General features: G+C 37.6%; 1 protein-coding gene across 1 annotated transcript; it reads right to left on the bottom strand.

Moving 5' to 3' along the window:
• Window positions 1–5946: 5946 nt before the first annotated feature.
• LOC122138855 (leucine-rich repeat transmembrane neuronal protein 4-like) lies at window positions 5947–17451 on the bottom strand. The gene is given in 3 exon segments (XM_042733615.1): window positions 5947–9899; window positions 9902–10129; window positions 17400–17451. Coding segments are annotated over 3 exon segments (1548 nt in total). The 5' UTR covers window positions 17404–17451; the 3' UTR covers window positions 5947–8583.
• Window positions 17452–17997: the final 546 nt, after the last annotated feature.

Below are 17997 nucleotides of genomic sequence, written 5' to 3'. Positions count from 1 at the left end.
GTTTTAGAGCCAAACCAGTGAGAGTTGCTTCAAGCACACAGGATAAAAAAAAGCTCTTATTAGGTTTTAACGGGCCCTTAAGGAGGCGTAAGGCTGTTGGATCACAGAAAAAAAAGGAGAAGATGTAAAAACATGAGATATTAGTTATTCTAGCCAGAGGAAATACGATTAGGGTCTCATGTTCATTGGGCCCATGCTGCATTCCCAAAAGAAAGTCCAGATTGATAGACGCTCCACTTCTGGATAGACAACACGTTGCATCCCGTTTGATGGCTGCCGTGCTGCCTAGATGTTAAATCATTTATGATATTGCCGAGAAACATCTTGTTTCTGCATGGGCTTGAAAGTGCGTTTGATGGTTCATGATATAATCATGTGCCTCTGAAGTCACTGAGAGATGTTTCTTTAAGAAAGCAAAATGAAATATTACTCAGTAGAAAAATCACTGCATGAATAAATAATATTGTCATCAAGTTGTCTTTATCACACATACATATTCTCTTTCATAAATATCTGATGCATTCAATCTAACAGACGCTGTGCAACCAGAGAATGAGTGAAAGCAGAAACATGTCAAGACTCGCCGCGGTTAGTAGGGCGAGAGGCGGTTAACGCTTGACTTGCTCTGGTCAGAACAGGATCAACTGGGGGTTTGGGCCCTAAATTAAAATGAAATCACCTTCCTGTCAATCAACCCAGTGGACCTCAGCAGAGCGAAACGAATGCGGTGCTGATATAAGAGGGAAAATCACATGTGAGTGCATTTGAGCAGAGAGTCCAAGAAAGATGTCTTATAAGAAGAGAACCAGGACTTCATTTGTACCAGAACAAGCCAGATCCAGATCCAGCACCTGGTCTATCTTTTATGTGTTTTATGGTATAATCTGTGCATAGGTTTTATGGAAAATTCAGTATAATAATAATAGTTCAGGTCGAAAAACAGCATGTTCTTGAGTGTAGCCTAACATCAGGACATCAAAACCTGCACTGTATAGACCTTATTTGATTTAAGAGTTGCAGTAGAAGTGAATCTGTGAATAATGGCTTACATTTCAGTGTATTATGGAAGGTAAATGTTGATTTTGACAAGTTGTAGCTCTTGTTATATGACATTAATTCAAATATTTTCTTGTTTAAAGACTACAGTATATCAGTAACAATTTACAGTATACAGTTCTAAAAATAACTTTAGAAAATGAGGAGCAATATTTTAACAACATGTATCTCTTTATCTTGTTTAGTGTTACTTTCTATATATTTGTCAAATATTTCTTCCCAAGATCTTTGATAAATAGACTCAAAAGAACAGCATTCATTTGAAATAGAAACCTTTGGAACATTATAAATGTCTTTAGTGCCATTCATTTGAAGTCATTGTTGAGTCTAAATGGTATACCAAATATATATATATATATATACACACACACTCAGAAATTGCTAGTAATTTTTTTTTTTTTATTAAATAATTACAAAGAAACAGCACGTAACACAATTAATTAAATATAGAAATTTTTTTTTTGTTTTTTTTTTTTTTTAATAGAAAGACTGATTTTTTTTTTTTATGGTAAAAAACACTCAAACAATCATTGTTTTATTTACGACTTACATTGTAGGTCATGATACCTAATACAAGCAGTGTTAACAGATGTAACCTTATTGTAAACTATTATCCATGTAACTCAATCAGTTTCTATCATTTCAAATTATGCATCAAATACGTAGGGATTGAATCTTTCACGACACAGGATTTGTCATCCAGTCTGTCCTGGAACTGGATGATTTAGAAATGACACACTATAGAAAACAGACCTTGCCAACTGACCTTCCCAAATGCAAAAGCCTGGTTCAACTGACATTCTCTACACTGCACTTGAAGCGTAGTTAGAAGATTACTGCTGAATAGCTATTCTCTAATCAGATATACCTAACTAGTTTCCATCAAACCGTGCTAAAAAAATTATCGGTTGCTCTTGAGTTGCTTTACTCATGCAGCTGGGGTCTGGATTCAATCCCACGCTCAATAAAGGCACCTGAACCGTGTGGCCAGCCAAAACAAAGCTTTTACACTCAACTGCAACAATTAAGGCTAACGCGATGCCCTCCTCACAGCTGCGTGCCTCTCTGCCAGCAAAGACAGCACAGACAGACAAGGGTGCAGCTCCACCACACTGTCTGCCACGGTGTGTGTGTGTGTGTGTGTGTGTGTGTGTGTGTGTGTGTGTGTGTGTGTGTGTGTGTGTGTGTGTGTCGGACTGTTTATCACACTCCAAAAACACTGCCAAAACCCGCAGGAGAGAAGCAACAGCATGGGAGGGGTGTATTTACTTCTTATCCTGTCCCTTGTGCATTAATGGGTCTTTAAAAGGAGTCACATAAGAGAAAACCAGGTTTCCCTTGCTATTTTAAAGTAAACTAGTTCAGTCTATTATGCAGATTTGCACTAAATTAAATATTCACATTGCAATCCCCTCTTCCCAGTCCATCCAGACTATTCATAACGTGTAATTAACATAATGAAAGTAAACAAAATGCTCTCCATTTGCATCCTTAATTCACATTTTTGGTCTTAATATGGGTGGATCATCAGTGGATGCAGTTTCAATAATAATAATAATAATAATAATAATAATAAAATGTTTTTGCTTGTTTTCATGAAAATATAATGTCATACTCCACCTTTAAAAGAATACATTCAACCTCTCCAACCTCATGTCATTTTGAGCCATTCACAATCCAAACAATTCCTAATGAATTGTGATCCTGGACCACAAAACCAGTCATAAGGGTCAATTTCTCGAAATTGAGATTCATACATCATCTGAAAGCTGAATAAATACGGTTTTCTTTGATGTATGGTTTGTTAGGATACGACAACATTTGGCTGAGATACAACTATTTGAAAATCTGGAATCTGAGGGAGCAAAAAAATCAAAATAGTGAGAAAATAACCTTTAAAGTTGTCCAAATGAAGTTCTTAGCAATGCATAAATCAAAAATTAGGTTTTGAAATATTTACGGTAGGAAATTTACGAAATATCTTCATGGAACATGATCTTTACTTAAAGGGTTACTGCACCGCAAAATGAAAATTTTGTCATTAATCACTTACCACCATGTCGTTCCAAACCCGTAAAAGCTGTGTGCGTCTTCGGAACATAATTTAAGATATTTTGGATGAAAACAGGGAGGCTTGAGACTGTCCCATAGACTGCCAAATAAATAACAGTGTCAAGGTGCAGGAAAGTATGAAAGACATCCTCAGAATACTCCATCTGCCATCAGTGATTCAACTGTAACGTTATGAAGAGACGAGAATACTTTTTGTAAACAAGAAAAGAAAAATAATGACTTTATTCAACAATTCCTCTCCTCTGTGTCTCTCCAAATCAGCGTAGAGCCATTTTGGCAAATCTCCAATGAGCTGTTTTCTTTCAAACCAAAGTGTAAATACAAGTAAAAAAACGTATCCTTGTGGCGCGGCTGAGACAGAAGAGCATTTGCCGCCTGCGTACTGCTCAGATTTGCCAAAATGGGGTTTTGTGCTCCAGGGTCACAATTGTATTACATCCTGGCCATTTTTTTTTTTCACACAGAAATGGAAGTAAAATTAGTTTTACTTAAAATCAGATTAAACCTGTGAGAAATGATTTCACAATTTTAAAAATCATCTAAAAACCCATGATTTAAAACCCCCAAAAGTATGAAAAAAAAAGTCCAGAGAAATGATCCTAAAACATTTGTCAGTTTGTTATAATGCAATGAAATTTAGGCAATTTTAAGAGTGACTAAAGTGCCTAAATACCACTGTATTTTCTAGATTGCACGATTATATTCTATATCTAGGTTTTCTGATTACGAGATTCAGAGTAGATAATTCTGTATGTACTTATGTAGTAAAAAGGAAACAAACTAAATGAGAACAGAATGATTCATTTCATTAGGCGCATCTGTAGAGTTTGGTGAAGTATAGCCAATCTAGCAGAATCAAATAAATGATGAAATCTCTTATGAAGTCACCTAGAATTAATATCACAATTGCTTTCACTCTGATTCAACCATCTTTCTGACATTAACAACAGCATTCCAGTCATCAGGGGTCAAGACTTATGAAAATGAAATGACTTACGAAATGCCTGATTGATACCTTTTGTCCCGAACGCTTGCCTGAATGGAACTGTATAATTTAATTTCATAATCAATTCATTAATCCACTAGCTTTTCCTGAGAGCCACCACTAAAGCTACAGCATCCACCTGGATGATGCAACGGCAGCCATATTGCGCCAGAATGCCCACCACACACCAGCTTATTGGTGGAGAGGAGACAATGATGAAGCCAATCAGTGTATGGGGATGATTAGGAGGCCATGATGGTCAGAGGAGAATTGTTGAGCTTTGGTGAGGATGCCGGGGTTACACCCCTTCTCTTTTTCGAAGGACATCCTGGGATTTTTAATGTCCACAGAGAGTCAGGACCTTGGTTTAACGTCTCATCCGAAAGATTACACCAACTTGCAGTATAACATACAGACACACACACACACACACACACACACACACACACATTTGGCCTAAAGATGCATTATGACTGTCTGTACCCTGCATTGCTTATACAATCAAGGTCAGTGACTAAGTCCTAAATGATTCTGCTTTAGATTTCTTAGCAATTTGTTCTTCCAATCCACAGGAAAGCCTTCAGCATCCTTCACTGGCATGTTTCATTTAACAAGACACTAACAACCCAAGCTGCATCACCTCCATGTTATATTTTGTTACCTTGCGGCCTAGTTTTATTCATTTAAAGTTCGTGAAATTTAAGACATCTGTTTAGATGCTTCCTTCCAACTTTTCCACTGCAGCAGGATCACTCTAACTTCGTGTTCATAAAGGACTGTTTATAGCTGACATATGTTCATTTAGCACTGCATCCCAGATGTCAAGTGAGTGAACATACTCTTTATGCATTTGTATGCCATCTCTTCCCTGAGAATGTCACTTTTATTATAAATACACATCAGCTCTGTTCCAAAACCTCATGAGCTGTCCTGCTGTCTACTGCCTACTCAAGCAGTTGTCTAACTAAATCGAAACCATATAAATGTATGATCTGAAACACTTTTTGTGCACTTTTTGTAGTGTTTTGTGAGTTTGTGTGTTTTGAGGTATGTGATGTGAGTGTGTGTAGTACACACACACACACACACACACACACACACACACAAACACACACACACACACACACACAAGCTCTCTAGGAAGCTTGCTAGGTAAGTCTTGGAACAGAACTGTTTTGTTGCCTGAAATCCCTGCAGAATCATATTCAGACTGAATATTCATAAAGTCCTTGAAACAGAGATGTACTGTACAACCACACCGATACAAACACATGCATTAATCTCTAAGTCCCAGCTCTGTGTTTGTATAAAACATCCATGTAAGGTTGGGTTGCTCGGGACAGTTGCGGTGGAAAAGGTGAAGCACCGCTGCTTGAGCCAGAAACACCGGGAAGGTGTCCAGAACTCAAGGACGAAGGCTTCGCCATTTGGAGCAAAAGGAGCTGACCCAACAGAGAGCTCTGGGAGGGCCCTGTTCTGCTAAAGAGGACATTTGTAGTTTCAGGGAAGCTGTTGTTCATTTTAATACACTGAAACAATGCTGCCAAAGCCCACTGGCTTTTTACAGTAGCTCTGATTCTGGAGAAATGCCAACACACGGTCCCAATTATTAGGCAAGGACTTCACAGCGGCATTACATACGAATCACTCATTAATACATCTGCAATGACAGATAGGAAGTTGTAGAATCAAACCATTTCTTCATCCTCACATTTTTTTATTTTCTGGTCAAAGAGTTCATAGCGGGAAGCTGCTCCTAGTTAGTTACTTATGAAACTTACATCATTAACAAAAGTGTCAAAGGAATTTCACAGCATTTCTTCAGAGAAACTGCACCGGAAAATGAAATTCTGTCTTCATTAAGACGTTAAAACTCATATTGCCAAATACTGACTGTGCAAAGCATCCATTTCAAAACGAAACAAGAGCCTTCATCTGTTATTTTCATCCATTCAATTGTTGTGAGTGTAGAAGACAGTCCAGTCCACAATCGCACTATATTATCAGCCCAATGTTATTCTATACCTCTTCTCTTCTGCAGATATGTGTGTATGAGCAATGCCACTGACCACGGTCACAGGAGGTCACAGGTTATCAACGTTCGATAAAAATTGCTTTCTGACAGCCGTAGCTTTATGTCTCTGATGTCACTCTTTGACACTTCCAATTTTCTGAGATAGAATCACTGTCCTTCTTGCTGTAAATATGGCCAGCCTGACTGCTCACAACATCAAGGGGCTTCAGTAATGGCCCACTGCTTGGACCTCCTGCGGTTCTGCCTTGTCAACAAAAAGCTGTCAGGGACTCATCTAACTCAAGCAGGAGAGCAACCGTATGATTAAAGAGAGAGATGGAGAGTCAGGCAGACTATAAAACCTTGTAGTTAAAGATATATTCCGACAAAACAAGGACGCATTCAAATACTAAAAAGTGAGGGGGAACAAATTTACATACCAATTATATTCTATATAAATCTTACACTGTAGCTATAATGTGCTAAAATTTCCAGGATTCAGTCAGATTTGCTAAAAAGGAAGTATTTGTGTCTGTCACTGTGTATAGATCTTATTTTAAACTATAGGTGGGAAGTTCACTTTGATGCTTCATAAAAGCCTATATTGCAAAAGTTTATAGTGCATTTCACATATTCTCTGTTGTTTAGCATGCTACGCTAGCACCAGAAAAACAGAGTCAGTGATTAAACTTAAAATCAACCAAAAAATTTCCTACCTTTACATAGAATACATAATACTTTACATTAAATGTTATGCTTTCACTTTTACATTCATAGCAACAGGGAAAACACACGTTTCACATAAGTTCATACACACATATTACCCAACATCACTGTGTTTTCCCTGTGTTCCCACTGTGTTTTTTAGCAAAAAATTGGTAATTGTCAACAGACACAACAACAGGAGCAACAAAGGGGGCAAAGGACATGATGGATGCTAACAACAGAAAGACTATAAAGCAAATGAGTCAACACCGCAACAGTACACAAGCGGAAAAGCACAGCACCCTGTTTACAATGCAGATTAAACCACTAAAATGAAATATTACCTTTTACTGGTGCGAAAGCAAAGACAATCACCATAGAACTTCCAAACAAATTGCTAAGCCTCTTAGTCAAATCACTTGTAAATTCTATCCATTTGTGAATTTAATTTATTCACCTCAATAATTATTTATTCTGACCTTGTTTCACGGGACATACTTCCTGTTATTACTTACTGTGCAAAGCTGAAAGCATTTTTGAAAGCTGTTAAAATGCATCCCTTGGGCTTGCTCATTACTTACAATGGGAATATAACTGCCATGTGGATTTACCTACAATCCACTGAATCAAAAAAACAGAACTAAACGATGGCTGTCTTGTAAGTTAGACTCCCTATGGATCTCACACTTGTTCTAACACTGGGTGATGGGAGACAAAACTCAAGATGACCTTTGCTGAAAGCCATGAATAATTAGACCTGTGAAAACTTAACTGAATATATTTCTACCATGAATATTGCCTTTGGTTTTGCTGTTCTACAGCCTGCATAGAAATGTAATTTGTATTGTATGTGTAAAATAGTGTATGTGTACTTTGACTCCACCTGAGTAGCTGCTTTGTGGCAAAAGGCTTTACGCTTATTTTCTCAAGCTCCTCTATATCTGGACGTGGGCCTTATCATATTTCATGGGGACAACCTATGACACTGCATAAATTATAGGATGCAATTGCTAGCAGCCAAGAGTAGCCATGCGGCGGGATTACGTACAAGGATCAGCAATGTGTACCTTTAATTACGTCCTGAATTGGTGATTTGTCTGACAAAGTGCATGATTAAGGGAAATCTCTCCAAGCCCTCAATAATCCAGTCGCTGCTACCTTAAATCCAAGATGAGGCAAATATTTATCTTGGAACCAGACCAATATATTAGCTCTCACATTTCATCAATCTCTTTTTTTTGTCACTTTCCTTTAAACAAGCAGGCCACTGCAATTCGTTTGACTCAACAGCCATTTGCCTGGGGTGTTGGATGTTGATAATAATGCAAAAACACACAGGGGATAGGAAAGAAGCAATGCACAGAGACTTGACCCAGTATTTGAAACTAAACTAATTTTTGTAGCCAATCAGTGGTGTATTTTAAAAGCAGCACTTTATGCTTTGCTTTAAGCCAGCAGAGAGTAAAAATCCCCAAACCGGTGCTGCTGTTTGATATATAACAAGGTGTTTTTTGCTCAAGTATGTTTTATCTTACTACACCTGAGGTAAAAGGAGGGAACAAAATGTTGATTACAAGCCTGAGAACATATGACTCAAGTTTCTGTGCACTGACCCATGTTTCCTACCCATTAGAGGGGAACAGCTAGCAGCGGAAAAGGGGGGGAGACAACACAATTTTTTCGCCTCACATCGACTTGACATTTACCTCTTGTTCCCCGCAGTGGTAATGGATTTTAGGAGGGCGACGGATCATACCTCACATTCTCGGGAGCCGGAGATGGTGTAGGTACAGGGTCCTGTCCCATTGACCAGTACGTCCATGGTCTCAGAGTTTGTGGGTTTGTAGTCCACATAATATTCCTGAAGTGGAGAGCTGAGGGTGCGCTCTGTCTCCCGTGCCTTTTTCCGGCGTTTTCTCACCATGGAATGCTGCTGCAGTTGCTTCATGCTGCTGGGATAACGCTTCCAGGAAACGTAGATCACTAGCAAGATCATGGCCACGGATAGGAAGAGGGCGACGCTGCCGGCAATTATCTTGTGGAACGAAACATGCTCGAAATCCTGCTCAGGGACAGATGGGGATTCAGCCGTTGGGGAAGGCGCAACAGGGTTGTTGCGTGCTATTTTCTCATTCACCCTGAACATGGTGGGTGGGGGGAAATGTCCAGGTTTGGATGGGGAGCTTACAGTTGAGGAGATTGGCTGGTAAGGGGTGGGGGTCATCTTACAGATTCCATGTGTGTCAACAGCCTCAATGACTTTTTCACCCTGAACCTCCTTTGGTCCAGCACAAATCATGGTGGTCTCCTTGTTCCCCTTGAAGTTCCTCAGCCAAGCTACAAGGGGACATAAGCTGGGGCTGCATTCCCAAATGTTACCCGCAAGACTGATGGTAGTAAGAGAGATCCAAGCTGATATGGCATCTTGAGACACGTTGCTTAGCTTATTGGAGTCCAGATTAAGAGTCTGCAAGTTAGGGAGACACTGGAAGATGCTTGAATCCAGCACTTGCAGGTCATTTCCAGAAAGATCCAGCTTTTGCAAAGAGGTCCAGGTCCATGTAATTCCCTGGGTTATTGACTTTATCCGATTCCACTGCAGATACAAAGCACGAAGGTTGTTCAGCCTTGGGAAATGAGAAAAATTGATCTTTGAAAACTGGTTGTGCTCTAAGTGTAACTCAGTCAGTTTGAGAAGTCCCGCAAATGCGTTACGGGTAAGACTTCGCAGTCGATTGTAGCCCAAATCAAGAAACTCTAGGTTTCGGCAATCCTGAAACACTCGCATTGGAACCGTCTTGAGGGAATTCGATCTGATGTGGAGACTCAACAGTTTGCGCAAGCCTTGGAACTGATTCAGCTGCAGGACTTGAAGTTTGTTGTAGGAGAGGTCTAGATTTCGTAGGTTGGGGATCGAATGGAATGTGCTGTTTTCCAAATGTGTGATCTTGTTGGAGCTGAGGATCAACTCCTTTAGTCTTCGAACACCTTGAAAGGCTTGTTTGTCCACTGCATTGATGTAGTTGTGGTCTAGGTACAGCCAGACCAACTGACTGAGGCTGGTAACTGACCAGCCCTGAGGTTCACCAAGCTGTTGTACCGCAGAGAGAGGCCCTGGCATCCCACAGAAACATTCTTTGGCACATCACGGAAGGCATTTGACTCACAATACACTATTTTGCCATCGCAGCGGCAGCTTCGGGGACATGGTTTCTCTCGGACTCTGCCTTGGGAAGCCAAAAGCCAGGCCTGCACGAGTAGGGGGATCATCAACCAACGGGATCTCACCAGGGATCCTGCATTAAACACAAAGAGAAAGAAGGGATAAGCCATGATTCGGTCAATGCTGAATCCTAGCCCTTTGCATTTAGTCAAAAACTGATGATAACTTACTTAGAAGGATTAGTACATACTTAATTAGTCCCACTGCGCAGTTTGCACAAAGTAGGTTATCAAATTACATAGCCAATGTTTACTGAATAAAATCTCGTATGTAGGAGGAAAGTGTGAACCTATTTTTGTTGCTTCAAGTCAGAATTTTATTTACCTTCTCATCATTTTCCACTAATGTGATTACTATGCAAATTGTTGCTCTACAACAGTATTTGGCATTCTTAAAATATGCCGATGTCAATTGATTTTCCTAGTTCATGTACTGTAATTAAAAATGAAAGCAAATATACACCTTTAACTTGAAGCAACCAAAAAAAACTCAATAGGCAAGAGTAACTATTCAAATAAGGGAGCAAAAGTCATTACCCTTAAGGTTCCTTTAACCACCATATAATTACACATGGCTCCAATAAACAGGTAGAGAAACCAGACTGTTGACTTAAAAAAAAAAATACTGTTCTCTATGCTCATGGCTCACTGTATGAAATCAAATCATACTATCAAAAAAGAACATAAAAAAATCTTTGGATAAAGAACACTGCAGTGTCAAGCAAGATAAGCTACAGATGAAAATTAGAGACACAAGTATCACAACAATACAGGAGAGAGAGAGAGAGAGAGAGAGAGAGAGAGAGAGAGAGAGAGAGAGAGAGAGAGAGAGAGAGAGAGAGAGAGAGAGAGAGAGAATTGAGTGATGCCCAGATGTCCTTGTGACTGTTTGTTTTCTAAATGAAAAAGAGTAGAATCAAATATTGCTATAAAATACAAACTCTGATCATTTGTGCTTGACTGTGCAATACAAAAACCTTAAAGTACTTTAGTTGGGCAAATAGTTCACAAAATATTTAAATATTTTGTAGTGCTGTCAAATGATTAATCACGATTAATCACATCCAAAATAAAAGTTTTGTTTACATAATATATGTGTGTATGCTGTGTATATTTATTATGTATATATAATTACAAACACATGCATGTATACATTTAAGAAAAATATGTTATGTTTATATATATATATATTTATATATAATATAAAATATAAGAAATATAAATATATAAATGTATATACATAAAAATATTTTCAAAATATTTACTGTATGTGTATGTATTTATATATACATAATAAATATACACAGTAACATACATATAGTATGTAAACAAAAACTTTTATTTTGGATGTGATTAATCGCGATTAATCATTTGACAGCACTAATATTTTGATATTTTTTGTACACCCTCATGCTGTTCCAAAACTATTTGACTTTCTTCTGTTGAACACAAAATCTGAATGAATGAATGAATGAGGACCGGAACCACAAAATTACAAACTATTGACAAAATATGACTTGTATACATTCATTTTGTGTGTGGACCAGACTGAAAAAAAAAAACAAAAAAAAAAATTAAAAAAAATTAAATAAATAAATGTAAAAAAACCCTCCCTAAAAATCCTGACTCTTTTTGCTATGTTTGTGACACAAGCAGTGATGTCACAATTCATGAGCGAATCATTATTTTGTGTCTGATGAATCGGTTAATCCACTTCACAACTGAATGATCTGAATAATTTGGGATTCAAATGATTCATTCACAAATTGGACTGGTTCTCAAGCTCTACTAACTGACTCAATGAGCCGGTCGCAGAGGTTAACAGCTCACTGGAGAAGAAGATAATAAGTGAATAATGATATAAAACTAGGTCTTTTCATTACACAAACCAATCAAATGACTTCAGAAGACTTGGAATATAGTGCATGAGTCAGACTAATTTTGTGGTTTTTCTCCTTTTGTATTTCCTAGATGAAATATGGGTTTCATACTTTAAATAAAGGACAAATAGATGACTAAATTACTATTAAAAAAAATAATAAATAAAAAAGCTAAATATTTTAAATCAATGAAAACATCTTTGCCAATTAATGAAGGACAGCAAAAATGTCCATTTCCTCATTGGCTGGCTCAGTGTCTCTTTATTCTCTAATCTGATTGAGCTTTTTCCTCAGTTTGGGCAGAGATAAGTTTTTTTTTTGTTTTTTTTTTTTAAAGCTAAGGGTGTGCCAAAATTGATAACATCCCTTTGTATGCTATTCTTGGAGCAAAAACAGGAAATTATTGGTTTATCTTGAGTGGCCAGCACAAAGGCTTACCATCTGAACATTTAAGTCAATTTTACAACTGTTGAGTAAATATAAAAGTAATTGTATAAATGTACAGTGGTGAGCCGCACTGCATTTGAATCATTCCAACCCAACCCCTGTTTCCCAGTTTCAGATCTAAATCTAATCGAAAACATTTTGTGTAGGTCAATCGAATGAAAAAGGCTTAATCTAATAGTCTTGAAGACAGAGCGTAGGCTGGCCGAACAACGTTATCTACAGGACAATCGGTTCAGTGTGGCATTGCAAATTGCCTTTGAATTCATTTAAAATAATGAGAGAAAAAACACAGTCCCTAACCTTCTTGTGAAGAGTCTGAAGTAAATGTGTTACAGTGCAAAGTAGCCAAAGTGGTATGGTTATATAACTTAAGGCCTACTTTCCAGTGAATGTACTCAAGAGTAAAAGTTTTCCTTGTAAAAGTCCATGTTACCGCTGCTTGTAAATCCAAAATATGAGAATATAGTGCTTCATACAGTACAATATAGCCTGTTTTGAGCACAGAGCTTTATAAAAACTTTACAACTGGACAAGATAAGTAGCTTTACCTCCAGATGCGCTTCTCTAGACTCTAGGCAATGAAGGTTATTTGCTCATATGAAAATAAGAAGACATAAGAACAATTACCTTAAACTAGATTTGTACATTTTTTAAAGAGACTGAGGTGCTTGTCACTGAAAAAGCAGTGCTGGGGTTGATTACTTACCAATTGTAACCCATTACTGATTTCAAAATTACATGAGAAAAAAAAACCAAAAAAAAAATGTAGTTAGTGACGTAATCCATTACCTTACACCTTTTCAGGTAATATAATCAGACTACTTTTAGATTAATTTTAGATTACTTTTGACCTAACATGTTTATCATATGATTATAAATAGGACAATCATGTACCCATATTGATATAAAAAATACAAAGAGAAAGAAATATATATTCCATTTGTTTGTTAGTAATTCCATTAAACATTACATCAAAGTTTCCCAAACTGGAGTTTGTGAGTTTATGAAAAGCTTATAATTAATTAAAGCATACAAATGTAAAATTAAAAAGTAAATCTTTTTTAAATTATATAAATCAAAATAACACACTGAATAAAAATATTAATAATTACACCTATTTACCTGCAAGACCATGTGAATAATATGCAATTATGTAATCAATAAAAAAGTCACTGTAGTCTGATCACAAGTATTTTAAAATGTAATATAATCTAATTACAAGTACTAGATTTTGGAATCTGATTACTATGAACTATTACATGTTGCCAGGGCTTTTCTATATAGTCGCTAAGGTGATCTGAGTGTTTTTTTTTTTTTTAGCATGTTTCTATGTGGTTGCAATACCCCTTTTAAGGCTAATGCAAAGCATTCTAGGTCTTAAAATTGTCCACGTCACTTGGGAAGGCAGAGAACAGCCTAATTAGAAAAAGAGAGATGAGTAAATCAATTCAGTCTCTGCAAATATTACCAGGCTACACAGAATCACCTTAGGCAAGATCACATGAAGTTATGCAAAGGCACGCAAGGACACAAGGAGCAACTGTACAACTGTACAAACCCAATAGGTTTTTGCATGCAAATTCTCAAAGTTTTTAATTATGGCTGGAGTCACCCTCATGAGTCACGCTTTAAGTACAAAAAAGACCCAACCTGAAAACCTGCATTTAATTTGTCTTTCTCCGCATACATGCATGATAACATAAGTGCATCTTTGGCCTCCCCCACTTTCCTACAGTACATCGACCAATTCATCACGATAAAGGAACGGCAGCCAAGAGACGCAGTCTAAAATCGTGCGTGTAAACCAGCCCTTGATCTCAAAAAACTCATTCATCATGACACCAACATTAAAAACACATCCGCATCCAGGTCTCAGAACTGCAGTTTCTGGCAAAGCCTTTCTTGTGGTAAAAGCAATCTCATCGACTGGATGCTAGATACCCATGGGAAAGAAAAAAATCTAAAAGAGATCCCTTTAATATCGCAAATTGTTTTTTCCTACACAGCAAAAAGGATGGAATGGTGAGCAAAGAGAGACTTTTAGTGTCTCTGGCGGAGGAGAAAAAAAGAACTCAGTAATCTCACATTTGTCTATTTTATGTCTTAACATCTTAAGATATAAAAGAATGCCTGTGATCAAAAGTCAAAAAAGTCAAGCGTTCCCATCAAATTCTCCCAAGGATGAATGATCTGAGCACCAATTCACATTTAGTTTTAAAGCTTGATATGCTTACTGTATGGCAACTGCTAACTCATTTATGTCTATTTCATTTCTCCTAAACAATTAAGAGAGATATTTTTACAAAAATTAGTGCTTGTTACAAATTTTGACACAGATGAGTTTGATTTGACTTCTGATGGTAGACTTGTTGAGAAAGCTAGAGACAGATCTGAGATCATCATGAGGACTTCCTTTATACAGTATCACCAAAAACCCTGCAGAAAAGATCACTGTAACGGTGGACAACTTTTCAGCGCTAATCCCATCTGTGATTTGTTTCTGTGTGAGCAGGAAAAGCATAATCCCAAAACAGCAGTGCTAATCTCACACAAAGATAATCTGACACAAAATTGAACAGCTCTGAAATAATCCCATCACATTCAAAGAGAAGCCTACGTGCAAGTCACAAAAGAGATTTCACATCTACATTTTTATTTTTATATTCCTCCTATCAAACATCAATGATATTTCCATTACCTACATTTTAATTTCCTGACGGAAACGGGTCATAACTGAGAATCCAACAGATACGGCTACCTTCTGCATCCATTTCTCATTCACTGACATGTTTTCCGTCTCTCTGTCCCCAGTTATCTGTTTTGACACCCTCTCCACTCTATTACCTGGAAAAGCTCTTAGACATTTATTAAGGGATACTTGATGTGTCCAGACATCTTTCGGTGTGCTGCGATAAAAGCGAGGACAGGTAGTGAGACCGAGAGGAGGGGGACTGAGGAATTAGCTTCGGGGTCTATCCTTTCTGTTAGCGCTGTAATATCACACTGAGGAGTACTAACAGGAGTATGACAGTAAGTAGTTGTTCTTCAATGCTGTGCTATTATCACCTATTTCTTTACAGCTTGTTTGAGCATGCCAGTGTGGGACAATGGTATCATCTTCACAGGATCTTTGACAGAGTGAAGATGTCGGACAACATGATTACATGGACATGGCAGTTAAATTCTAGTTAATATTATGGCCTGCATATCACTTCCACACACAAGCATTTGCAGTGCAGATGACATATAACCAAAAATAGATAACTAAATAAATTACATAAACAGGTGAATTCTCGTACTGGTCCTGTCAGAAAAATGTTTTACAGAGAAATATTTTAAAAACTAAATAAAATATATATAATAAATTGAATTAGTGAATTATTTAATATGTAATAAGTTATTTATTGGATAAATGTAAAATACATGGATTAAGAAAAAAAATATATATTTTTTATTTATTGTGACCTTTTTATTGCATCATTAACTATATTGTACTAGATAAAATCACTTCCTATTCCTAATAAAAATATATTATTTAGATAGTAAACTGCATGTACTATTATAAAATTGTTGGATGGAATTTAAATTATGTTGATCTATTAAAAATAAAATCATTGTATGCACACAGTATGATTTTCATTACTGTATTACAGTAATAATAATGTTTTGTTTTTTTTTTTTTATTTTTTTTGCCACATTAAGGTAATGAAAATAGAATAAGAATGAAGTTTTCATGCAATACATTTTAATGTACTCAAAATTATTTAAATAATATATTCACCCAAACGTTTACATCTTGTATTATTGTGTCGCGCTTTATTCTTAACAGCCAGCATAAGAAATGTGGTCACCAGAATGAGTCGAAGCTGAATGAGTCGAAGCTGAGCGAGTCGAGGCGCACAGCACACCTGTGAGGCACAGAAGTGAACATCCACCTACATCATCTGCCTCAGAACGACAACCCAGACATTATGATGACAAATACCCATATTCTGAACACAAGCATCACATTTGTTTCATCTATTCACGCTTACAATACTTCCAGCATCATTTCCTTAAGTCATACTTGCACAATGAACGCCTTTTCCATAGTACAGGGCAATCACTGGAAAAGGGAAGGGGGTGGAGAGTTTATTTATGGTCTGATTAGATTATTTATGAGTGGGGAAACCGTCCCTGTGTCTCAATTATTACAGAATGATTTTTAAGGCATCTCTTGGAATATATACCCTCTTTCCTTAAAATTGCAACAGGCAAAGGGGCCAGCAAAAGTCAATCAACAGTTTCAGAGACGACAACACAAGACCTCTGAACTCCAAGCATCATGCATTGACTGCAAAAAGTCAAACAGTAAATCACACACCAAAGCTTCAATGTATGACATTATCATTTGCCTCTGAAGCATCAATCAAAATCTTGCTGTTTTTTTTTTCCTTGAAGGATGCAAGAAACGGACACAAGGCATCTTGATTGCCATAACTTTCAGGTTTGACATGTCCTTCACAAAATGCATAGTTATGGGGTCCTATAGTGAACTATTGAACAGGGCATGCATATGCCTATAACCGCATAAAAGAATAACTTAGCAAATACACAGATGATGCATCACCATGATTCCTACAACAGATGCGAGTTAGAAGAAATCTACGAGCACCAGCGAATCCAATCAGGGAGCAAAACATCAGATAGCAAATAAGCCTGTTGATCATACGAACACTCGTGCAAATGTAATAAACTGCTAAATAAATAACTAAAATTTATAAATAAATCCGTTCAATATGTCTGTAGGTAAGGCGTGATGAAAGTTGCCACGCTATCGAGTACCGGACTCAAAGCTGCTTCATTAATTTGATACCGTGCAACACACTATCCACAACATGAGATTTATAAGAAACGATCCTTATGGTTTCGATACAACCTTCGTAGTTCTAAACTGTAGCCAAGGGGAAGCCCACAGACCAAAGAAAATCCAACCTCCAGATTCATTTTCGAGTAGTACAAATCATCGGCAACTAACCCATCTCTGCATAAATATCGCGTTTGCCCAGCAGGTTTGCAAGATCCCTTCGATATGTTACGTAGTACAGTTTTCCTCATGGACAACCGCCGTCAAACACACTCAGAACGGAGCACCTGCCCAAAGCTGCGTGGCCGCTTGGCGAGGTTCGGAAAAATCCCGTCAAAAGCAGCGTTTTATTTCAATCCAGCAGTCTGCGCCGCTGTGCTCAGCATGTCCAACGTGAACAACGTAGGCAATCCTAAGAGCTCTTTCCATCGTAAAAGACAAACATTAGGGTTTACTTAGTCGAGACTGTCCATAAAAAAAAAAGTTCATGAGAGTACGTGTTCGTATCAGCTTTATCCTTCGCATCAAAATATCCTCACACTTGGTCGGAAAGTTTGGAGAGAATTGCGCAAAAGCGCGCCCAATCGGATGTTCGGCCAAGGTGGCGCCGCTATTTAGAAAGCCAAGCGAGGGATGCAACACATCTTTCTTATGTCCTGTAACACACAACAGAAGCTGTGCCGCCAAGATGCGTGATGTATTCCATATAGCTGCTGTATCTCCACAGGAGCCCAGAGCTGGTGCTGTACGCCACTTCAGGGCGCTGTGC

Source organism: Cyprinus carpio, chromosome B11 (assembly GCF_018340385.1).
Source record: "Cyprinus carpio isolate SPL01 chromosome B11, ASM1834038v1, whole genome shotgun sequence".
Lineage (NCBI taxonomy): Eukaryota > Metazoa > Chordata > Actinopteri > Cypriniformes > Cyprinidae > Cyprinus > Cyprinus carpio.
This window is presented reverse-complemented; position numbering and strand designations above follow the sequence as displayed.